The sequence below is a fragment of the Lynx rufus genome, unplaced genomic scaffold, assembly GCF_022079265.1.
Source record: "Lynx rufus isolate CCGP_SWC_20201006 ecotype Redwood Valley unplaced genomic scaffold, mLynRuf1.p SCAF_2, whole genome shotgun sequence".
Taxonomy (NCBI): Eukaryota; Metazoa; Chordata; class Mammalia; order Carnivora; family Felidae; genus Lynx; species Lynx rufus.
In genome coordinates this window covers 201,600,035-201,623,660 of record NW_025814834.1, presented here as the reverse complement: position 1 = coordinate 201,623,660, position 23,626 = coordinate 201,600,035, and the positions used below count along the sequence as shown (strand labels likewise).

General features: G+C 52.0%; 1 protein-coding gene across 1 annotated transcript; it reads left to right on the top strand.

Moving 5' to 3' along the window:
• Window positions 1–332: 332 nt before the first annotated feature.
• SMPDL3B (sphingomyelin phosphodiesterase acid like 3B) lies at window positions 333–23,292 on the top strand. Its single transcript, XM_047085048.1, has 8 exons — window positions 333–393; window positions 9,142–9,355; window positions 14,020–14,117; window positions 18,091–18,234; window positions 19,077–19,249; window positions 20,106–20,286; window positions 20,372–20,505; window positions 22,927–23,292. The coding sequence occupies exons 1-8, from the start codon at window positions 333–335 to the stop codon at window positions 23,290–23,292; spliced, it is 1,371 nt and encodes a 456-aa protein (XP_046941004.1).
• Window positions 23,293–23,626: the final 334 nt, after the last annotated feature.

Genomic DNA, 23,626 nt, shown 5'->3' with positions numbered 1-23,626 from the left:
CAGTGGCTGGTGCCGAGTGAGTTTCCCGGAGAATCCAGTTACTGGCTGGACTGACAGGCAGGACAGGTGTGGCTTTCTACCCCTCAGAGTTCAAAGGCCTGGCTGGTGCATCTTCCTGGGCAAGCCCTGCTCACGCCCTTCGAGGCAAAGGCAGAAAAACCAGAGGAGGCAGGGCCTTGGATGACTAGGCACACAGGGAAACAGGACGGGAACTCGTGCTCAGGCCCATGGCCAACAACATCTAGTTAGGAAGCCTGCAGTTTCAGTCACAGATTCGGGGGAGTCCTGTGGCTCCCGTGAAGTGAGCCCTAAAGACGAGGCGAGTCCCAAAGATGAGGCTGTTCAAGCTGCTGATTTTCTTGGCCCACTGGGGAGTCACCAGGGCTGAACCAGGTAGGTGCTGCAAATGCCTTTGATGCCTTTGTTTTGTACTATGAACTCGATCCTGGCTGCTGGGGACTGCTCACAGAAAGCTGAAAATGTTGCTAAAAATAGCAAGGCAGGAAGCTAGGGCAGGGAGGCCTGGGAGAGAGTCAGTGGGGGTGGGAAGGGGCTGCTCTTTGGGCCTGAAGATTTGAAGTGGAGGCCAGGGCTGGCCAGGGGAGGGACACTGGCTTCACTAAGAGATGTGGGCACATAAGAGCCAGCCATCTGGTAGAGGCAGAAGGTGGCGGGCAGATTCATGAATTCATTCGGCAAACGTTGGTTAAGGGCCATTTGCATATCATGCACTATTCTAGGAACCAGGAATGGGACAGAAAGGAAAAGGAACAAAGCCGAGCCCTAGTGAAGCAGCCCTTCACCTGGGGAGAAACAGACCAAAAGACACACGAACAAGTAAATGCATGGTCTTCTAGGAGATAATAAGTGTTATGGCGAATAATAAAGCAGAATAAAGGGGTGGGAGTGGGGGATGGGGGTACTTACGAGTGGCCAGGAAGTGACATTTGGGTAGAGACCTGAAGCAGTGAGGGAGAGAGCCATATGGACATCCAGGAGGACATTCCAGTAAGGGAGCTCACAAAGCACACAGGCCCTGAGCCTGATGCTCAGGTGATGCATATGAGGACGAGCATGGGGCCAGAGTGGCTGGGGCAGAGTAGGCAAGGTGAGTGGGAGAGATGAAGTTGGGGGCATGATGGGGGGAGGGAGGGCGCTGGGGGCTGGCGTCAGCTCACATATAAGCATGTAGACAATGTGAGGACTCAGGGTAGAATGGGACACCATTAGAGGGTTTGGGGAGAGCTGTGGGGTGACCTGACTTGTGTAGGTTTAAAAGAAAATTTTTTAATGTTTATATTTATTTTTGAGACAGAGAGAGACAGAGCATGAGCGGGGGAGGGGCAGAGAGAGAGGGAGACACAGAATCCAAAGCAGGCTCCACGCTGTCAGCACAGAGCCTGACATGGGGCTCGAACCCATGAACCATGAGATCATGAGCTGAGCTGAAGTCGGATGCTCAACCGACTGAGCCACCCAGGTGTCCCTGTCTTGTGTGAGTTTAAAAGGCTCCCTGGGCTGCATGTTGAGAGGAGACAGCAGTGGGGTAAAGGCAGGGTCTCAGTGTGCCCGAGACTTGCCTAGTTTTAGCACCGGAAGTTCAGTGACCTGGACGCTCCCTCAGTCCTGGGCTCCCTGGTAAAAGAGAAGCAGCCAAACCCATGGGGGGCTGTTGCCATCGTCCCCGTGAGAGGAGGTGGAGGCTCCCCGGGGCGGTAGGAGCAGGGGTGGTTGGAGACGGTGTGATTCTGGACAAAACTTGCTGGCAGACGGTGGGGGTGACAGAAGGACTCTGGGGTGACTCCAAGATTTTTGTCTCAGCAGCTGTGAGGACCGAGTTGTCATTGGCTGAGGTGCAGCAGGAGGGGGTGGCAGGTTGATTAGGGATGTGTCCAGTTGGGGATGCCCGTTAAGGATTTCCATGCGTTGGAAGAGGAGTCAGTGGACCGGCTGGACTTGGAATTTTCCTTAGGATCCTAGATTGCCCTTTCCGGGAGTCCTCGGATGGGACCTTAGAGGTGACCCTCCACCCTTTCTGTAGCTGCAGAAACTGAGGCTGAAAGGGGTCAGGGCTCTGCTGGTGGCTTGCTCGGCGGAGCTCAGTTCTCCCAGGCTGGAGCTGCTAGGTGCTCCCCTGGTCAGTGCATGTCCCCAGACACTACCCAGGAGCAGCTGGGAGCCCTGGCAAAGCACTCTGCTGGTGTGGCCGCATCCCAGAGGCCAGCGAGGAGGAGCACGGGGCCTGGGGCCGGAGACCAGAGCGAGACGCCTGAGAGGGACTTGGCTCTAAAAGCTCTGACCTCAAGGAGGAAGTGTCGCTGGGATGAGCGCTGACAGTGTGTCATTCCCTGTGAGGGCAACGTGTCCAGGAGACGCTGAGTGGCAGTCCTCCTTCGACCCTGCTGGGGGACTCCGGGCCCTGCCAGTCTGACTGGAGGGCGGGAATGGTTGCAAGGATCTCTCACTCTCTTGCTCTTTCACTTTTCTTTTCTTTTCTTTTTGAAAGTGTTTTAATGTTTATTTTTGAGAGAGAGAGAGAGAGGGAGAAGGAGAGGGAGAGAGAGAGAGAACGAATGGGGGAGCGGCTGAGAGAGAAGGAGACACAGAACTGGAAGCAGGCTCCAGGCTCTGAGCTGTCAGCACAGAGCCCAACACCGGGCTCGAACCCATGAATGGTGAGATCATGACCTGAGCTGAAGTCAGACGTTCAAGCACCCGACTGAGCCACCCAGGCGCCCCTCTTTCGCTTTTAAATGTGCTTTCTTGGAAATCCAAATGCCAGTGGGCACCCCACAGCCCAGCGTCCTAGTGGCTAAAATGGATCTCCCCGCCCCACAAAGGCACTAAGATGTTCATTGCAGCGTTGTTTATGCTGACAGCAGTAATGGAATAGCTGAAGAGATTGTGGAAAAAACCACCCGGTGGAAGAGTTTTAAGGAGTCACAGCAAAACTGAGAACAATAGGGATATTTATCAAGTACTTGTATGCCAGGCACTGCTGAAATTGTTACATAATACCCTCACAGCAGCCTTGTCAGGTAGGGATTATCAAGGTCACGGAGCCTCAGAGAAGTTAAATGACCAACCCAAGGTTACACGTGTAGTAAATGTCCGAGTTGGGACATGAACCCAAGCAGTACAACGTCACTCTGTTTATAAAATAATGCTATGTCAAAACAAAGAGACACTAAAGCAAAGAGCCAAGAAGAGCTACCATTTATTTTCTGAGACTTAGGAGGGGCCAGGCTGATGTTAGTGGCTTATCAGCTGTCCTTTCAAAACCCACTTGAAAAATTAGAGAAGGGGCACCTGGGTGGCGCAGTCGGTTAAGCATCCGACTTCAGCTCAGGTCACGATCTCGCGGTCCGTGAGTTCGAGCCCCGCGTCGGGCTCTGGGCTGATGGCTCAGAGCCTGGAGCCTGTTTCCGATTCTGTGTCTCCCTCTCTCTCTGCCCCTCCCCCGTTCATGCTCTGTCTCTCTCTGTCTCAAAAATAAATAAATGTTAAAAAAAAAAATTAGGGGCGCCTGGGTGGCGCAGTCGGTTAAGCGTCCGACTTCAGCCAGGTCACGATCTCGCGGTCTGTGAGTTCGAGCCCCGCGTCGGGCTCTGGGCTGATGGCTCAGAGCCTGGAGCCTGTTTCCGATTCTGTGTCTCCCTCTCTCTCTGCCCCTCCCCCGTTCATGCTCTGTCTCTCTCTGTCCCAAAAATAAATAAACATTGAAAAAAAAAAATTAAAAAAAAAAATTAAAAAAAAAGAAAAAAAAAAGAAAAATGAGAGAAGAAAAACCTCATTTGGTTTTTATAGACCCTATAAAGCAGGTACTATTACCATTATGCCCATTTTGCGGATGAGGAAAATGAGACTCAGAGGAGGCTCCACACTTGCCCAAGGTCCCACAGCTAGGAAGTGGCAAGACCAAGTCCGTACTCAGCTGCCTTACACAGTATGCCCTTGGAAGGGTCCTCTTGGGATGGTGGGTTTTATAGGTACTATTTTTTTCTCTTTTCTCCAAACTTTCTGGAATGTATACATCTATACTTTAAAAAACAAAATTACATTTTATTTTATTTTTTAAGCGTATTTATTTATTTTGAGAGACAGAGACAGCACAAATGGGGGAGGGGCAGGGGGGGGTGGGGACAGAGAATCCCAAGCAGACTCCGCACTGCCAGAGCGGGGCCGGAAGCGGGTCTTGAACCCACGAAACCGTGAGATCCTGACGTGAGCTGATACAAAGAGTCAGACGCTTAAGTGACTGAGCCACCCAGGTGTCCCCAAAATGAAATTTTAAAAGAATTCCACAGTACCGCTAGGTTTTTTCAGAGTCCAAATCTTTCCTCAAGTGCAGGAGAACTTTGAGACACCCAGTCGGAGAGCAATCATACCTGCTCTGTCTTGAACTGTGGGGTTCCTGCTTGCACCTTCCTTAGCGAAGAGCTTGGGTGGGGTGCCTGCTCCCTGGCTCTGTCTCCTCCCATGTAGCCCCCGTGCAGCACGGCCTTGTCTTTCAGCTTCATTTTTTAAAGAATAAATGGTAGAGACACACTCTTTTATTTTTATTTTAGAGAGTGAGAGAGTGCATGAGTGGGGGAGAGGGGCAGAGGGAGAGAGGGGGAGAGAATCCTAAACAGGTTCCATGCTCAGCACAGAGCCCCATGCGGGACTTGATCCCATGACCCTGGGATCATGACCTGAGCTGAAATCAAGAGTCGGATGCTCAACCCACTGAGCCACCCAGGCGCCCCTATCCTTCAGTTTCTAATTGCAGAGAAACAGTCTCTTTCAGTGTGGGTTAGCATGGTAGGAAAACATTTCCCTCAAGAGTAAGCCTAGGGGGCTGTCATGAAGAGAGAGCAATTTATGTACTTACCACAAGGGGTCCTAAATGTTGGATTTAACAAGGGAACCCTCTGTGTTTTGGAGGGCCTCGGTTTCCAGAGGAGGAATTATAATGGAAATGTTTGGGGTCGATGCTTAGGGTCAAAAACAAAGGACTAAAATAGGGACCACGATCATCTTGTGGTGTGGGTTATACACAATAATAATAGCATTAGAACCGGCAGGGCCTTCGGATAACCTTTGTGCAATATTCTCATCTTGAGTTTGAGGAAACAGAGGTTCCAGAAGAGAAGAAAAACTGAGGCCTGAGGGGCAGAGTGGCCCAGGGAATGAGCACAGGCTGGCTTGTCCACCACATGGCCGGGTGCCATCCAAGCATCAAGAGTTGGATGCTTTGGGGCGCCTGGGTGGCGCAGTCGGTTAAGCGTCCGACTTCAGCCAGGTCACGATCTCGCGGTCCGTGAGTTCGAGCCCCGCGTCGGGCTCTGGGCTGATGGCTCGGAGCCTGGAGCCTGTTTCCGATTCTGTGTCTCCCTCTCTCTCTCTGCCCCTACCCCGTTCATGCTCTGTCTCTCTCTGTCCCCCCAAAAATAAATAAACGTTGAAAAAAAAAAAATTTAAAAAAAAAAAAAAAGAGTTGGATGCTTAACCGCCTGAGACACCCAGGCGCCCCTCCATGACGTTTTAATTAGAGCTTAATTCCTCACAGTCTGTGGCTAATTCCATAGAAGCCTGTGGTTTCCACCCTTCTGTGGGCAACATACATGTTTTATAAAAGCCATCTGTTGGAGGCTCCGAGTCAACATTGTGTCTCAGCTTTGGAGTCAGAGAGGGCTGGGTTTGAGCCTCAGTTTCCTCATCTGTGAAACGGGCATAAGAATCCCACCTCACAGAATGGCGGCAAGGATGAAATGAGATGAGCATGTAAAGGGCACCTGGCTAACATTCTTTGAGTCTCACTAGTCCCATCATCTTCCTCGCAGCCTTGCTCACCGATTGAACATCTGTTCGGGCATCTTCCACCTCCCAGGCACTGCTCGAGGTGCTGAGGACACAGAGATGAACAAGACAGGCGGCATCTCTCACGGAACTGACAGAGTAGACAGGGAAGGTGGATGATACACAAGTCGATAAGCTCATTTCATTATGTGAGAGTGTTCTGAAGAAAATAAAACTGAGGGAGGCGATAACTAGTGACCAGACGGGTGGTGGGGGATGGAACTTGAGAAAAGGTAGTCAAGGAAGGCTTCTTTGAGGTGGTGACCTTTGGGCTGAGGCCTGAATGAGGAGCACAAAGCAGCCATGCGAGCAATGGCCTGGGGAAGACTGGGGAAGGCCGCAGAGAAGCCAGAAAGAGGCCCTACGAGGCGAAAGAGTGGGGTGAGTTCTTTTGTGTGAGGTCTGTGTGATTTACTTCCACAGTGAAGACACCAGAGCCCAAGGAGGTGGAGCCCCCTGCTCTCTACGCCATTCCTTCCACCATCCTGGCCTCTCCTGGAGTCGGGCCTCCGGGGCACGTGCAGGTACACACACACACACACACACACACACCACGAGGAATGCCAGGGAGGCTGGAAGGAGTTTCAGTTCTACACTCTGACTAGACCAGAGCTCATGGGAAGGGAGCTCGTGGGAAGAGAGAAACCAACAGCTGACCCGTGAGCCTGTCAGCAGACTGGAGTTTCTGAAGTGAAGCAACTGTCACTGAGTTCTTTGAGGGATGACATCAAAAGGGCAGATCTGCTCCCTGTTGATGGTTAGCGGAAAAGAGCCGGCCTGAGGCAGGGGAATGGTCTCTGCATGGTCTTGGGCGGGGCGGGGGTGGGGGGGTGGGGGGGATCACGCTCCAGAGAGAAGGGCAAAGGGCCTCTCACTGCATCCGACCCGGTCAGCCCCGTCTCCGGCTTGGAAGCGGATGTGACCCCCCTTTCAGTCTCTGTGCAGGGGCTCAGGAAAGCCTACCAACTCTGCCCATTTACTAGTTGAAACGGGGCAGTTTCTTTCCTCGGGCTTGGGATTTTGTCTCTGTAGGAGTAATTTCACATGCAGTCATGGCCCGTGTAACAAGTTTAAATTGCCCCCATTAGAAACAAAGACTCTCAGTTTGGGTAAAGAATAAACATGCAGGCATAGACTGCAAAAGACTACAAGAAGACATATCTAAAATAAAAAGGCATCGGTTTTACCCCGTTAGCAATCACATCTTCCTGGGAGAGAATCAAGAGACGCAGGACCTCCACCATTTACCGTGTGATCTCAGGCAGGTTGACCTCTGAGCCTTAGTTTCCTTATCTGCAAAATGGGGGTGGTGATCAATATAGGTGACCCTTGAAGAACACAAGTGCGAACTGTAGGTCCACTTACATACAGATTTTTTGATACAGTATTTCCTCTTCCTTATGATTTTCTTAATAACACTTTTTCTCTAGCTTACTTTATTGTACCAATACAGTATATTATATATATATATATATATATATATATATATATATAACATACAAAATAAGTGTTTATAAACTGTTTATGTTATCAGTAAGGCTTCTGGGGTCAACAGTAGGCTATTAGTAGTTAAGTTTTGAGGGAGTCATAGTTATGCACAGATTTGTGACTGAGGGAGGGTCGGTGCCCCTAACCTGCACTGTCCAAGGGTCAACTGTACCTGCAGGGCTCTGGTGACTATGTAATGACCTTGGGAGGGATCAAGATTTAATCAGTCATTTGCACCTTAGTATAAGTAAGCTTCTGATCCTTTCCTGGGGCCAGGTTTAGATAAGGAGAGGTGAGAAGTCATAGAGAGAGAGGATCAGGGGCTGGACTTGACCTTCGGACCCCTCCTAGAGCCACACTGAATGCCCTGTGGCTTGGGTGGTGCCCCGGCCATCCAACCATGAAAGCTGCAGAAGCTGGGGCTCTCAGGCTGACCCAATTTCCTGGGCTGGGGGCAGGGCGGGGGTGGGGGGTGGGTACGACTATTGGCATTAAATGACACAGGAAATGCAGGAGGAAGCGACAGCAATGGTGGAGGGTGAGGAAATTCCAGGCTTTAGGGCAGAGGCCAAACCTGTTCCATAAGCCTCCTCGAAACTACTTATCCATTGTGCTGTGCTGGGTACAGATGACAAATCCGCCCCGTGTAGCTCGTTTTCTTCGTTGGGACTCCTTTCTCTCGATCGCACCGAGAGATTTTTTTTTTTTTTTTTGAGGCTTTATTTTTAAGGAATCTGTGTACCCAACATGGGACTCATTTAGAACCCCAAGATCGAGAGTATCTCTACCACCTGAGCCAGCCAGGCTCCCCTCACACCAAGAGGTTTTCTGGCATCTCAGCCGCCCTTAGTTGGCTGAGACCAGGTTTCAGTTGACCACTTCAGGGCCACTCCCAGCTGCATCCAGAGCCACTAAGTACACACACCAGAAACTCGGCCCAACCTGAAGGAACATTCCTTCTTTTCTCGCCCAGCACTGCTGAGCTGCATCTCCACACATGTCCCCCAGGCTTTCGCTAATTAGCAAGATCTTACAAGGCAATTGGTGTGTACACTTTCTCCCAGCTCAGATTTTCATCTGTATTTCTCTGGAGCCTGAGAAGATCTGCCTCTGGTTCTGGGCTCAGAAAGGTGAAGCAACTCACCCAAGGTCACACAGCTTCTATGTGGCTCCAGAGCCTGAGTGCTTATCCATGACACTCCCCAAAGTTTGCTCTTTTTTTTTTATATTTTTATTTATTTTTGAAGTAGAGAGAGAGAGAGAGAGAGAGAGAGAGAGAGAGAGAGACAGAGCATGAGTGGGGGAGGGGCAGAGAGAGAGGGAGACACAGGATCCGAAGCAGGCTCCAAGGCTCTGAGCTGGCAGCACAGAGCCCGATGCGGGGCTCGAACTCACAAACCGCGAGATCATGACCTGAGCTGACGCTGGACGCTCAACCGACTGAGCCACCCAGGTGCCCCTCCCCAAACTTTGCTTTAAAACAGGCACTCTGCTTAGAACTAACTCCCAAAGGATTCTTTGAGGGTCACGAAGCCCAATCCTTCACGCTGCTGCTGGGTCCCCTGAGGTGGGGAGATGGGGAAGGTCAAAGGTCACAGGGCAGGGACAGAGCCAATCTTTTTCTCTCCTACTCTCAGTGCCTCCCTGGGCAAAGTCAGACCTGTGGCTCTTTTTCTCTGAACGCTGGCTTCAGAGGAAACTTCATTTCACATTTACAGCTTGCTCTCTCCCAGCCCAGGGTACCCCTGGGCGCCTTCGCCATCCAGGCTCAGGGAGGGACCAGTATTGAAGAGGGTCTCCTTTCCTCTGCAGGGAAGTTCTGGCACATCTCGGACCTGCACCTTGACCCTGACTACAAGGTGTCTGAAGACCCCCTCCAGGTGTGCCCATCAGCTGGCTCCCAGCCGGTGCCCAATGCAGGCCCCTGGGGTGACTACCTCTGCGACTCTCCCTGGGTCCTCATCAACTCCTCCATCTATGCCATGAAGGAGATCGAGCCCAAGCCAGACTTCATCCTCTGGACCGGGTGAGAGCAGTCACAAGAGCTAGCCTTCACCTGCCGGCCCGGCACCCTCCCCACACTATCTCCATTTGGCCTCTCACCAGCCCTGATTCAGAGTCTACGAACCTAAAGCTCAAAGTTACGCAACTTGCTCAAAGGACTCTGGGCCTGGCTGATCCCAAAATTTGTGCCCTTGACTCTGTGTCTCCCAGACTTAGCAGAACGCAGCTCACTCTGAGGCTGGGGACAGTCATGGCCCATCTGGGTATGTGGACAGCTATTGGATTTTTTTTTTTTAATTTTTTATTTGAGAGAGAGGGAGAGAGAGAGAGAGAATCCCTGTACTCATGTGAGTGGGGGAGAGGGACAGAGAGGGAGAGAGAGAGAGAGAGAGAGAGAGAGAGAGAGAATCTCAAGCAGGCTCCACACTCCGTGCAGAGTGCTGGGGCTTGATCCCACAACTCTGGGATCATGACCTGAGCCAATATCAAGAGTTGGATGCTCAACGGACTGAGCCACCCAGGCGCCCCAAGAGTTCCTGGATTTTAAGTCAGGTGGACAAACACTGGGGCCACTCCCACCGGTGTTTAGGGACTCCAAGCCCTAGAGATCCAAATGCAGGGAGGGAAGAAGGTAGAGGTGAGGAGGGAGCAAAAGGCAAGCTGAGGACAAAGCGCAAGGTAACACCCCAGAACCCTATTCCTGCCCCCCGGTGGGATATGTGTGACATTCTCAGGCTCCTGGCTGTCCAAGAATGAAGGAAAGGGAAAGGAAAAAGCAAGTGGTTAACTGATAGAGATCACAGTCATGCGGGACATGGGTCTTCATCGGTTTGCCAACTGTTTTAATGATTTATTTTGTTTTTTATTTTTTAAAAAATCTTTAATGTTTACTTTTGAGAGAGACAGAGAGAGACAGAGTGCGAGCAGGGGAGGGGCAGAGAGAGAGAGAGGGAGACACAGAATCCGAAGCAGGCTCCGAGCTCCAAGCTGTCGGCACAGAGCCCAACGCGGGGCTCGAACTCACGAACCGTGAGACTGTGATCTGAGCCGAAGTCGGACACTTAACCGACTGAGTCAGCCAGGAGCCCCTGGCTTTATGTTTTGTAAGAAAAAAAGCAATCTTATCAATAATCAGACCCCACTTCCCCCCAGAAACCTATAACTCAATTTCCTGGAGCCCTAACATCACCCTCTCCTCCATAGGATAGAAAATCTTATATAACCAGTCGCTCCTCACAACCCCAGTGCAGCTGTTTTTGCCCACAGGTCCTGTCCCTGTACCCTAATAAAACCACCCTCTTTGCACCGAAGAGGTCTCAAGAATTCTTTCTTGGCCATGGGCTCCGAACCCTGCTCCTTCCAACCACATCAGAGAGCCTGAGAGTGGTCTGGCATTGGGACCAAGCGTCCTGGCCGCCCTGGCCCTGGAGGGTTCTCACTGGTCAGACTGTTCCGCCCGAAGATAGCATGTGGGGTGATTTCTGCTCAGCCAGACTCCATTTCTGCTTCTTATCCAAGGACGCTGCCGTGAGTCCTCCAACTTCCCTTAGCACTGGCGGTCCTTGTCACTCGAGGTCCACCCTTCGCTCACCGGCGCCTTTCTCCCTCCCTTGGTAGGTCAGCCTGACTTGTGTTCAGCCCCCGGGGTAGACACTTGGGGAGCCGAGATGATAAGACCTGGACTGGCCTTCAAGGAGCTCACGGTCTTGGGGCGATGCAGACGAGTCCACTGAACCACCGTATCCCGGCAAGGAGAGAGGGTCACTGGGGGATGCGGGAGCTTCGCAGGGCACCTGATTCCATCTGGCAGGATCGGGGAGGGCTTCTCACAGGAAGTGGTATCCAGGGAGCTGGTGAAGAAGGCTGGCAGGAGCTCTGACCTCTTGCTCCCTTTTTCAGCCTCAATGGACACTTCTACAGGGCAGGGTCAAACCCATGATGCCCTCAGCTGTCCTTTAGTGTGGCATGGGAGTGACCAGGAATGACCCTCAGATGGACCCTGTGGTTGGTGGTGGTGGGGGGGGGAAACTAGACATTTAAGAAATGTGACAGGGTCGTGGCGTCTGGGTGGCTCAGTCGGGTAAGCGTCCAACTCTTCGTATCGGTTCAGGTGGTGATCTTGCGGTCGTGAGATCAAGCCCCATGTCAGGCTCCACACTGAGCATGGAGCCTACTCGGGATTCTCTCTCTCCCTTTCTCTCTGCCCCTCCCCTGCTTGCACACTCTCTCTCAACATAAATAAATAAATGAACTTAAAAAACAACAACAAAAAAGAAATGGGGCAGTGTCTCAGGGCAGTCCTGGGCAGCTCAGGAATCAGTCTAAGAAGAGAGTGAGCTTTAAGCCATGACCTTGAACTCTTGCTCCCAAGAGGCATCTGGCTCCGGGAGCCTCTGCTCTGAATTCTCTGAAGAGGAGCTGTGGGAGGGACGTGCAACATTCTGAAAGACGTGAGCCCTCTGGGAAAGGTGACTACTTTGGGAAATTCTGACCCTTTAACAGAAACAGGATGTTTCCGGGAAACCTCTGGGACCTTTTACAATTCAATTTCTAAAAAGTTTGACTTCCCTGGGCAAGTTGCCATCCCAAAGGGGTAATCTGTAGAAACTGGAAGTGTTTTCTTTCTTTTTTTTTTTTTTTAATGTTTATTTAGTTTTGTTTTCTTTTTAATTGTTTTTTTAATGTTTATTTATTTTTGAGAGAGAGACAGAGCGTGAGTGGGGGAGTAGCAGAGAGGGAGACACAGAATCCAAAGCAGGCTCCAGGCTCTGAGTGGTCAGCAGAGATCCCGATGCGGGGCTCGAACCCAGGAGCCGTGAGATCATGACCTGAGCCGAAGTCGAACGCTCAACCGACTGAGCCACCCAGGCGCCCCTGTTTATTTAGTTTTGAGAGGGAGAAAGGCAGAACACGAGTGGAGGAGGGGCAGAGAGAGAACGAGGCACAGAAATCTGAAGCAGGCTTCAGGCTCTGAGCTGCCAGCACAGAGCCCTACTCGGGGCTCGAACCCCTGAGCTGTGAGATCATGACCTGAGCCGGAAGTCGGACGCTTAACGGCCTGAGCCACCCAGGCGCCCCAAGAAACTGCAAGTGTTTTCCAAAAGAAAGAATTAGATCCTCCAAACTAGGGACAAATAAAAAAGGAACTTTGTTCTGATGACTCTGGACCCCTGGCCTGTCCCTGGGGAAGACAGGGCCGAGAGGTTCCTCTTGCAGCCCTGAGGAGGGTGTCAGGAATGCAGCAGGGTGTGATGAGTGTAAGCGTGGACCCTGGAGCCAGTCTGACTAAACTCAGACCCTGGATTCTAAACTCTCTGTGCCTGGATTCTTTATCTGTCAAACAGGACTAACAACAGAATTCACATTGTAGGATTATCGATGGGAAGCCCACGGGGATGTGGGTGTCACACACAGAAAGCCCCTGGCACAAAGTAAGCCACGGTGAGCTGTTAGCAACGGTAGCAGTACTATTAATTAAGCTACTTAACTTCTCCGGGGATGGGGGGCGGTGGGGAGGGGGCGGAGGGCACCTGGGCAGCGGCTGCCTCACCCTGTCAGGTCCAGCAGGGTCCTCAGGCTTTAGATTGTGGGGGCTCCGACCCATCCCCTAACCTGCCTTTCCCCATTCTCCTCCCTGCTCCCTGGCCTTGCTGTGTATTTCTAACTTGGATCCAGGAATTTAGGTCAGCCGAACGAGGGACAGAACGGTCCTGGGGCAGGTCCTGGATCTGCCGTAGAGTAGATTTGAACTCTAAACTCTGAAGCCAGCTCCAAACTCCTGAGAACCCTTTAGGGAACAGACCAGGACTCAGAGATGACTTTTCCACCCCGAGCTTCCTGGGGGCCTGCAAGATGGGACTGGAACTCTCAAGCTTCCCTCTTTAAATAATAATTATAACTGAGCAGCTACTATTCTACATTTTATTTTATATTTATTATTATTTTTTTTTTTTTAAGAGAAAGGAAAACAAGGGCGCCTGGGTGGCTCGGTAGGTTGAGTGTCCGACTCTTTGATTTCAGCTCAGGTCATGATTCCAGGGTCGTGGGATGGAGCCCTGTGTTGGGCTCTGCAATGAGCATGGAACCTGCTTGGGATTCTCATTCTCTCTCTCTCTCTCTCTCTGTTCCTTCCTTGCTTATGCACGCACGCACATTCTCTCTCTCTCTCTAAAAATAAATAAGCTTAAAAAAACCCCCAAAAAGCAGAAGTTAAAAAAAAAAAGAAAATAAAGGAAAAGACTTTCCAAGTTAGGAGAGCTGCCCAGGAAATATGCCCTTTATAAGGCAGAAAGTGGTCCCACCAGTCTACATTTTATATATATATATATATATATATACACACACACACGCGCGCGCGCACACACACACACACATAATTTTTCCCCCTTTAATAAAGTCTCATGAAAATCTAGGAGTAGGTACCATTATCTTCCCTATTTTACAGACGACATAATGGAGGCTCAGAGAGGTTAAGCAACCAGCCCAGGGACCCACAGCAGGTCAACGGCAGAGCCCAGGTTTGAGCTCCGTCTTGCGTGACCCCCAGCTCCAGCCTGGCCCTTCCCTCTCAGGGGATGCCTGAGGGCCAGTTCCACAGCCTCTTTTCTCACGGCTGGGCTGTCCCTTCCTTTTCTCGTGCCCCTTCCTGAGCTGCCCACACCAAACCGGCTCGATGGTGTTTTCCAGTGACGACACACCTCATGTGCCCAATGAGAGGCTGGGAGAGGCAGCCGTGCTGGGAATTGTGGACCGCCTGACCAGGCTCATCAGAGAGGTCTTTCCAGGTAAGACTCTGTCATTGGTTCCCCTGAAGCAGTTCCGGAACCCCAGGCAGTGTCCGGCACGGTGGGAGAGCAACAGCAGCAAGATGTGGAGGAGCGACCTTCAACCACGGGCAGCACTGGCTGCTGGCCAAGTCCCCGGCGGGGCACTTCACGGCGATTGATTGTTTCTTCCCTTCCAGCAACGCTGCAAAGAATGTGAGACATCACCGGCCTGTGTTTACACGCAGCATCCCATTAACAGAAATGCCTGACATTTCGCTGCCTTCTGCCCTTGCCTGTTTAACGCAGACTCACGGCCCCTTCTCAGGGCATCTACGGTTACATACGGGCACGGTTCCCAGGAAGTCTCACGGGGACTCGCAGAGAGCCCTATGTCCTGCGGTGGCCCCAGGGCTGCCATCCACTGCCCTGAAACCATCCTGGCTACAGGGGCCTCCGGGAGATGCTGGGCTCCAGCTAAAGTGATGTTCTTGTTCTTCTAGGGCTTTCAGAGCCCAGGAGGGCAGGCAGAGCTGTGAGTGATGATGGCAGCAGTCCCATGGAACACGACAAGGAGAATGGGATCCGCATCCCTCACCTAATGGACCCTGAAAATGTTTTTAAGCAGCCTGTGCCAAACACGAGGTCGTGGGGGCTGAATCAGGCTCTCGGGCTGCCAGCCGGGGACCCGTGAGAGCAGCCCACTAGCCCCCCACTCCCTTCCTTCGGGTTCTGGTACAGCTGCGTCCTCTAAAGGCCTTAGTCATGGGTCCCCAGGACCCAGATATGGGCTAATGATGACACAAATAAATATGGCAGCAGCAGTGACTACACGTATCTATGCATCGAGTGCTCTGTGTCAGGCACCGTGCTAAGAACATTACATGCTTTAGCTCCTTGCGATAATCCTGGAGGGACGTGCTATTACTGTTTCAACTTTCCTGGTGAGAAATGTGAGCCTCCGAGTCAAGTAAACTGGTCAAGGTCACGTGGCAAGGGTGAGGACACGAATCCAGCTCTGAGCGCCACTCTTATCCACCACTGCCACTGCCACTCCAGGAGGGGCCCTGTGCTGTCACCACCCCACATCTGTCCTCCAGGCAACCTTTCTGCCACCTTCTTCCCTCGATGGGAATCATTTTATGCAGCATGGTCTAGTTGTCTGGACGCATAGATGAGGAACCTATGGCTCAGAGCCAGTCAGTTCCCAGGGAGGGACTCAAACTCATCCAACCCTGAGCCCTCTTTCCTTGGCTCCCCACGCACTTCGGGAATAAAAGCGGAACGATGGCTGAGAAAATGCTTTCTAAGTATGAGTTAACACACAAACATAAGTTAGAAGATCCTCTAGCTTATAACACACTTGCACAGTTACTGAATTTCCTAATATTCCAGACGCTATCAACTGTAAGTCGCATCGTATTTTATGTATTGCTAAGGACAAAAACGCTGTTAATTCAAGTACGACAGTGCTTCCTCATGGCCTCAGTAAGTTACACTCCGCCTGTAGAGATGTTAAAATAGAACATACTAGAAGAGTTCAAATCAAATGGATCCCGCGACCCCTGGGATCGGGACCGGAGTCAAAATCAAGAGTCAGATGCTTAACCGACTGAGCCACCCAGGCGCCCCGAGGCATTATCTGAGAATTACAGCAACACAGGTCAAGCAAGCACTCTCCGTTTTATTGGTAAATAAAGCCGGAGCACTGAGAAGTCAAGCAAATTGCTGCAGGGGAGGAAGGGACCGCAACTCCGGATTTCGGATCCACATCGTGTGTCATGCGTTCTTCTGGCCACGTGCCACCTGTGTTCCCCATCAGAGTCACTGTGAACCCCGGCCCCTCTCCTCCAGCATGGCTGAGTGGTGAATGCAGGTGTGCTGGGCAAACAGATCTCAGTCCGGATTCAGTCTCTGCCAGTTCCCACGGGGCAATGCCCTGGAGACTCAGTTTCCTCTCTGTGCAAAACGAGGAGAAGAACGGTACCTGCCCAGAAGGTTGTTGTCAGGATTAAGTAATCCACTCACTCATTTAGTGAGTCAACAAATATTTATTGAGCATCTTATTCTTACTGTGAGTGAGATACCATTCTAGGGGGGAGGGAACTTGGCCAGGTTGTGCCCTCATGGAGCTTGTGCTTGTCAGAAGCTTCTAACCGTGCCTGGCACAAAGAAGCAGCGAAGGAAGGAGAGAGTTCCTCCCTTCTCATCTGTTCTTAGAATTCCAGGGATTTGTGGGGCTTGGGGCATTTTTTTTTAAACGGCTTCTTTTTCTTTTTCTTCTTCTTTTCTGAGAGAGCACGAGGGAGTGTGCATGAGGGAGGGGCAGAGAGAGAGAGAGAGAGAGAGAGAGGGAAAAAGAGAGAAACTTAAGTAGGCTCCGTGCCCAGTGCAGGGTCCGGCCCGGCTTGGGGCTTGATCTCATGACCGTGAGACCACGATCTGAAGCCTAAACCAAGAGTCGGATGCTCAACTGACCGAGCCACCCAGGTGCCCCTGAAATGGATTCTTAAAGGCTGGTGGCATTTGTGTTAAAGAGGCGAGGGTTTTCCAGGCAGGTACAGTGAGGGCTTCTGCCTTTGCAAACAATTCTTGATGGGAATTTTACAACCTCCTCCTTCAGCAGACCTTTTAGCACTTTCAGATCTTGTAGGCTCTACAGCGCAAAAAGTCTCTGTGAAAATATCTCTCCAAGTGGGAACTGGAGGCTCCATCCTCCCTCATTGGTTCAAGGTCAGTCCCTGGGGAACGCCAGGCTAAAGGCAAAACCCTGCCCTGAGCTCAGAGGGGTTTTTATTCATTGTCAAACTTTTTTTTGTAATGTTTATTTATTCTAGAGAGAGAGACAGAGACAGAGACAGAGACAGAGCATGAGCGAGAGAGGGGCACAGAATCTGAAGCAGGCTCCAGGCTCCGAGCTGGGGCTCAAACTCAACAGCCATGAGATCATGACCTGAGCTGAAGACACTTAACCGACTGAGCCACCCAGGTGCCCCGTGTTTATTGTGAAACTTTTTTTTTTTTTTAACGTTTTATTTTTATTTTTGAGACAGAGAGAGACAGAGCATGAACAGGGGAGGGGCAGAGAGAGAGGGAGACACAGAATCTGAAACAGGCTCCAGGCTCTGAGCTGTCAGCACAGAGCCCGACGCGGGGCTCGAACTCACAGACCGTGAGATCATGACCTGAGCCGAAGTCGGACGCTTAACCGACCGAGCCACCCAGGCGCCCCTATTGTGAAACTTTTATTGAGAAACTACTACTTGCCAGACACAGAAGTAAAATACAAGCAAGAATGAGGCTACTTCTGGGGAGGAAATGAGTCTGATGGGCTCCCTCCCCACAGGAGTCATTCACAAGCCACTTCCTTTCCTTTCCTTCCTTTCCTTCCACCCCCCACCCTGTTGTAGGCTTCTATTGCAAGTGGCTCTTCCCTTTTTTGTGACACCCTCACACCTCTAATTACTCAATACCTGTCAACCCCACTGCACTGCAAGACCCCTGGGACGGGGACTGGGTGCCTGGTTCCCAGATCTACATGAGGTGCTCGATAAACACCCCTTGACTCACGAATGAGTGAAACTCCTAAGGCTCCCCGAGTGAACCAAACCCTTTCCCTAAAAGTCAGTGGATCTGGAATCGACAAGAACAAGGGAGCACTAAATTGCCAAGGGGCTGATAATGGATGTGAAGGTTATTTAGGTCTTCTAGCTTTCTTCTTCTCATCCTCTGACGCTTCCTTCCGACCAGGGAACTTTATGCTGGGAATGGGGTTCGGAACTGGGATCAGAGAACTCACGGCTCTTCCTTCCCAGGTCTGAACAACGTAGAGCCAGATTCCACTGAATGTGGTTTTCTGCTTATCTCTGTATTTTCCTCATTTGTGCCACGGCGTTTCTCCATTAGCGCGGACGGCTCCTCGCGGACCGAAAATGACTAACTCCACCAGGCGCTTTCACATAAATATGTTTATATTTCTCTCTTTTCCGCCCAGGTACTAAAGTCTACGCTGCTTTGGGGAATCATGACTTTCACCCCAAGAACCAGCTCCCAGCAGGGAGCAACAGCATCTATGATCAGGTAGCAGAACTGTGGAGGCCCTGGCTCAGTAACGAATCCATCGCTCTCTTCAAAGAAGGTACTAGCACCAGCTGCAGCTATAAGCACTTACTTGTATGCCAAGGTCTGATTGAATTTTGTCTTCAACACGACCCCGTGAAACAGGTACTGATTTTGTCCCCATTTTACGGATAAGGAGCCAGAGGCTTGAAGATGTCGAGTCACTTGGCCAAGATCAACCAGCTTAGAGATGGCCGACTCCAGCGCCCACACGCTCCACCCCATGGCACTAGTGAGGATCATAAATGAATGTTTATTGAGCATATACTGTGTGCCAGGCACTTACTCTCAGCACATTCCGAGACTCCTCACAAAAACCCTAGGAAGGGGCAGTGATCTCCGATTGAGGCCAGGTTTCCCATCCTTGGCACCGTTCACACCTCGGGCCGGATAATTCACCGTGGGGGCCGTCCTGTGTGTTGTAGGGCGCACAGCAGCATCCAAGCCCTCTAACCACCGGATACCAGTAACACCCTCCACTGTGATAACCAAACATGTCTCCAGCCCCTGCCAAATGGTTCCTGGGGGACAAAATCAGTGGCTGAGAGCCACCGATCCAGAGACACGGCCAGCACAAGGTGACCCTGGCTTACTCTCTTCCCTGTCCTCAGTTCCAAATGGTGAAAACCCAACCAGAAGCCCGCAGGTTTAGTCCATAGAGATCAGCTTCTGGGACAGAGTGTTGAGTGAATGGGGTTGACAGTGGATCTGGAGGGACAAATGCTCCAGAGCCTCTGGTTTTACTCACCGTGCCCCTCCTATGGGAAAGATGGGAAGGGAGGACGCAAGGGCAGGAGAAGCTGGGCATGGAGTGGAGGGCACAGAGGTCCCTTCAGATCCTCTCTGGCTGTGACGTCTTAGGTGCCTTCTATGCCGAGAAGCTGCCTGGACTGAGTGGGGCTGGGCGAGTCGTGGTCCTCAACACCAACCTGTACTACGGCAACAATGAGCAAACAGCGGGCATGGCCGACCCCGCTCGGCAGTTCCAGTGGTTGGAAGACGTGCTGACCAATGCATCCCGAGCTAAGGAAATGGTAACGGCTCCTGCCTCCACCTCCCACCTCTCTGGGGTCACTTCCTGAAGGAGTCTCCTGCCTCCACACAAACTCACCCAACCACTCAAGATGCCCCCATCACAGAGGGGTCCTTCATCATCCTGGTACCAGGAGGCAGCTTTTTCCATCCACACAACAGCCTGTGAAAAAGAGTAAGAGTATTCTAGGGGCCACCTGGGTGGCTCGGTTGGTTAGCGTCTGACTTTTTTGTTTTCTTCGTGTTTATTTTTGAGAGAGAGGGAGAAAAAGACAGAGCATGGGCAGGGGAGGGGCAGAGAGAGAGGGAGACACAGAATCTGAAGCAGGCTCCAGGCTCTGAGCTGTCAGCACAGAGCCCGACTCGGGGCTGGAACCCATGGACCACGAGATCATGACCTGAGCAGAAGTTGGACGCTCAACCGACTGAGTCACCCAGGCGCCCCAAGCGTCTGACTCTTGATTTTGGCTCGGGTCATGATCTCATGATTTGTGGGATCGAGCCCGTCATCGGGCTCTGCGCTGACAGGGTAGAGCCTGCTTGGGATTCTCTCTCTCTACTTCTCGCTCTGCCCCTCCCTGGCTTACACTCTGTCTCTCTCTCTCTCTCTCTCTCTCTCTCTCAAAATACATAAATAGAAAAATAGAAAAGCGTACTCCAGGTGGCAGGCTTAGCACAGGCAAAGGCACACAGTGGAAAACACCTGGTGAAATCTTTGCTGGGTACCCAGAGTACCGGAATCTGCTTTGCAAGGGGTACCTTTGATCCTGTCTGCTTGCCTTTTGGGAGGAGGGCGGGCAGGCGTGAGGGGTCGGGGAGGGCATCCTTGAGCCCCTCCTGGGTACCCCTTCTGTGCAGGTGTACATTATTGGCCACGTGCCCCCAGGGTTCTTTGAGAAGACTCGGAACAAAGCTTGGTTCCGGGAGGGCTTCAATGAGGAGTACTTGAAGGTGGTCCGGAAGCACCATCATGTCATCGCGGGGCAGTTCTTCGGTCACCACCACACTGACAGCTTCCGGATGTTTTATGATGATACAGGTACTCGGCGAGGAGGGCAACTGCCAGCCCAGCTCCCTCCTCCTCTTGCCAGCCTCTCTCAGTCCCATTGTCTCTCTCCTGAAAGGTGCCCCCATCAGCGTCATGTTCCTTACACCGGGGGTCACCCCATGGAAAACCACCTTACCTGGAGTGGTCAACGGGGCCAACAATCCAGGCATCCGGGTATTTGAATACGACCGAGCCACACTGAGCCTGCAGGTCAGGAGCCCTGCCTGGGTCTGTTGGGGCCAGAGGAGGAGGGTGGGGAGGGACCTGAATGTATCACTGCCTTGCCTAAGTCCTTCCAGGGAATCCACCTTCTTCTAGAGCTCAGGTTCAGAACCCCTGAGCCACCTCCAAATCCTGCAACCAAATCAGGTCAGTTTTTTGTCCCCAAATCTCCCTTCACCCTAGATCACATTCTCCAACTTGGCCTCCCTGCCTTTAGCCCTGCCCTGCTGTAGCTCGTCTGCTATATACTACAGAAGGAACTAATTTTGTTTTAAGTCCTTCTTGTCTCTCTCCTGCTCAAAAACCTTCAATGGCTCCCCAGTGCCCATAAGATAATAAGCTGGATCTCCCTGGCTTGGTATTCAAGGCTTCCGACAGTCGTGACCTCATGCCCATTGCCCACCTCATGCCTATACCAACTAGGTCCCAGCCAAAGCAGGCCCCTAACTCATCAAGCAACCCCTCATCTCCTGGGATGTGCTTGCGATTGTTGAAACAGCAAAGAAATATTATTCCTTAATTTATTCAACAAAATATACCAAGCATCGACCGTGTTCCCTGGTTCCCAGGCCCTGAGTTCAGGAGATACATAAGTGAACAATAATAAAGTCACCACTCTCCTGGAGCTGACGTTCTTACAGGAGACACACAATAAATAAATCAGGAAAGTTAAGTGAGGCATGGAGAGAAGCGCTAAGGAGAAAACAGAGTGAGGAGGCCAGTGTGCCAGCGGTAGGGTATGTATGTATGCTGTGAGATGGGTGAGGCAGGGAAGGGTCACTGATAGGGTGACATTTGAATTCTGAGTAAATTGAGGGAGGGAACCACGTGAGCATGGTGTGGGGGGGGGCGGCGAGGAAAGAGCAAGTTCAGAGGCCCTGGGGTGGGAGTGTGCTCGGTGTGTTAGGGAAGAGCAAGGAGGTCTGTGGCTGCAGAGGAAGGCACAAAGGGAGAGTGGGAAGAATGAGGTCAGATCATGTCAGCCATGAGTGGGACTCTGGATGTGAAGGGTTTGGAGCGGAAGAACTAAATATTCTGACTTGTAATTTTACAAAACCGCCACGTCTGCTATTCGGAGAACAGGCTTAAAGGGCAAGCAAGGGCAGAAATGGCGGTGGGGAGGTGGGGGATCAGTTAGGAGGTGACAACAATAATCACTGAGAGGTGACGGTGCCGCGGGCCAGGGTGTGGCAGTGGGGCGGTGAGATGCCCCAGATCCTGGATGTGTGCCGAAGGCAGAGAAGACAGGATTTGCCGGTGGACTGGATAACAGTGTGAGAGACAGGAGTCCCGGCTCTGGCCTCAGCCCCCCGAAGGGTGAAGCTGTCCTTCACTGAAATGGGATCACTGCACACGGAACAGGTTTCAGAGGGAAGATCAGAAGTCTGGTTGGGGACCTGTTAACTTTGGGAGGTCTAGATGCTATCCAGGCAAAAGTGCCCAGGGAAGCGGCAGCAGGGTATTCAAGGAGCAGGCCCGGGAAGAGGTGGATATAGAGATTTAATCTGGGTGTTGAGAGAGGACATTTATAGCCAGGGGCTGGATGAGATAACGTAGGTCCTTGATTCCAGAGCAAATGTGTATGGAAAAGAGGTCTGAGGGCTTTTTTTTTTTTTTTTTTTTTTTTTTTGAGGACTTTCAAGAGTATGGCGTGTTGTCCACATGGGCACTCAGAGGGCCTTAGCAGAGGAATCACAGCCTGGTTCTTCGTCCCCCCTGCCCCCAACATACTCCACATCCTTCTCAGGGAGGGAGTCAGAGAGGCCTGGGTTTTCCACCACTCATGAAATTTTTTTTTACCTCTTTGGCCTCCGTTTATGGGAGTAACAGTACCTCACAGGGTTTGGAGAGGACCAAACGAAATAATGCAATGTGCCCAGGGGGAAGTTACCATCTATTCATAGCAGCTCCTCTTACCCCACTTCTAGTGACTTGAGTCAGGCCCACAAAGTTAAGTGGAAAGCATTGGACAGATAAACCTTTCCAGATTCTAGTTCTGAAGATGCACTGGAGACCCAGGGGTCTTGAGTGTATCCCAAGCCCTCGGCAGCCACAATCCCATAACCTCGTTCAGCCAGGCACCCCATCCTACTTTTTAAAGTTGCTTTTTATCCATTAATTCTATAAACATTTCCTGTGTATCTGGGACAGAAAACGCGTAGGCCGCAGGGTTAACAACCTGGATTCCAAACCTGCTACTGCTACTAAATACCCGTAGGACCCTGCCCAAATTAATTAAACTCTTTGGGACTCAGTTTCCTCATTTGTGAAATCGGGTATTAAGTGCAGGTACCTCGTCAGCAACAGCAGTCATAGTTACAAAGAGTCTGGGGGCAAATGCAAGGTGCAGGATTGGGGGGTGGAAGCTGACGGCTGCTCATGGCCTACCCTCCTCCCTCCCTCCACCAGGACATGGTGACCTACTTCGTGAACCTGAGCCAGGCGAACGAAAAGGGGATCCCGCTCTGGGAGCTTGAGTACCGGTTGACCGAGGCCTACGGGGTGCCCGACGCAGGCTCCCGCTCCATGCACGCGGTGCTGGGCCGCATCGCCAGCGACCCCGGCACGTTGCAGCGCTACTACGTCTACAACTCGGTCAGCTACGACAGGGAGGCCTGCGACCCGGCCTGCAGCGCCGAGCACGTGTGCGCGATGCGCGAGGTGGCCTTCGACGCTTACGCCGCCTGCCTGCGCGCCCCCGGTGCCGCGCCCGCGCCCCGGCTCGCGCTCCTGCTCGCGGCGCTGCTGGGCCTGTGCGCGCTGCTAGCGCCGTGACCTCGGGCGCCCGGCCGCCTGGCTCGCCGGTCCCCGGGGAGCACGCGGCCACACCTGCCCGGCGTCGGCAGACTGAACTGGGATGGGGCAGCCGGATTGGGAAATGAACCTCCAAAGACTCCCGCGCAACCAGCCCCGCCCCCCTCCAGGACATTTTTCATCCAAAAAACAATGCTCATCGAGCATCTTACTCTGTGCGTTTCTCTTAATATGTAAGTAAGGTTTAATACAACTCCCTTGCACAGTTACCGTACGTCCTCCCCCCGCCCCTTGTATTTGGATAATCAGAGCAAAACGAGCCTCCTGGAAGCCGAGTCTTGACCCCGTGCCCTCG

What these genes read in the sequence shown, in the direction of transcription:
- SMPDL3B (XM_047085048.1), top strand. Translation starts at nt 333, where the DNA reads ATGAGGCTGTTCAAGCTGCTGATTTTCTTGGCCCACTGGGGAGTCACC. An exon ending in AGTCACCAGGGCTGAACCAG is followed by an intron (nt 394 to 9,141) that starts GTAGGTGCTGCA and finishes TTTCCTCTGCAG; the next exon opens with GGAAGTTCTGGCACATCTCG. An exon ending in GAGCCACACTGAGCCTGCAG is followed by an intron (nt 20,506 to 22,926) that starts GTCAGGAGCCCT and finishes TCCCTCCACCAG; the next exon opens with GACATGGTGACCTACTTCGT.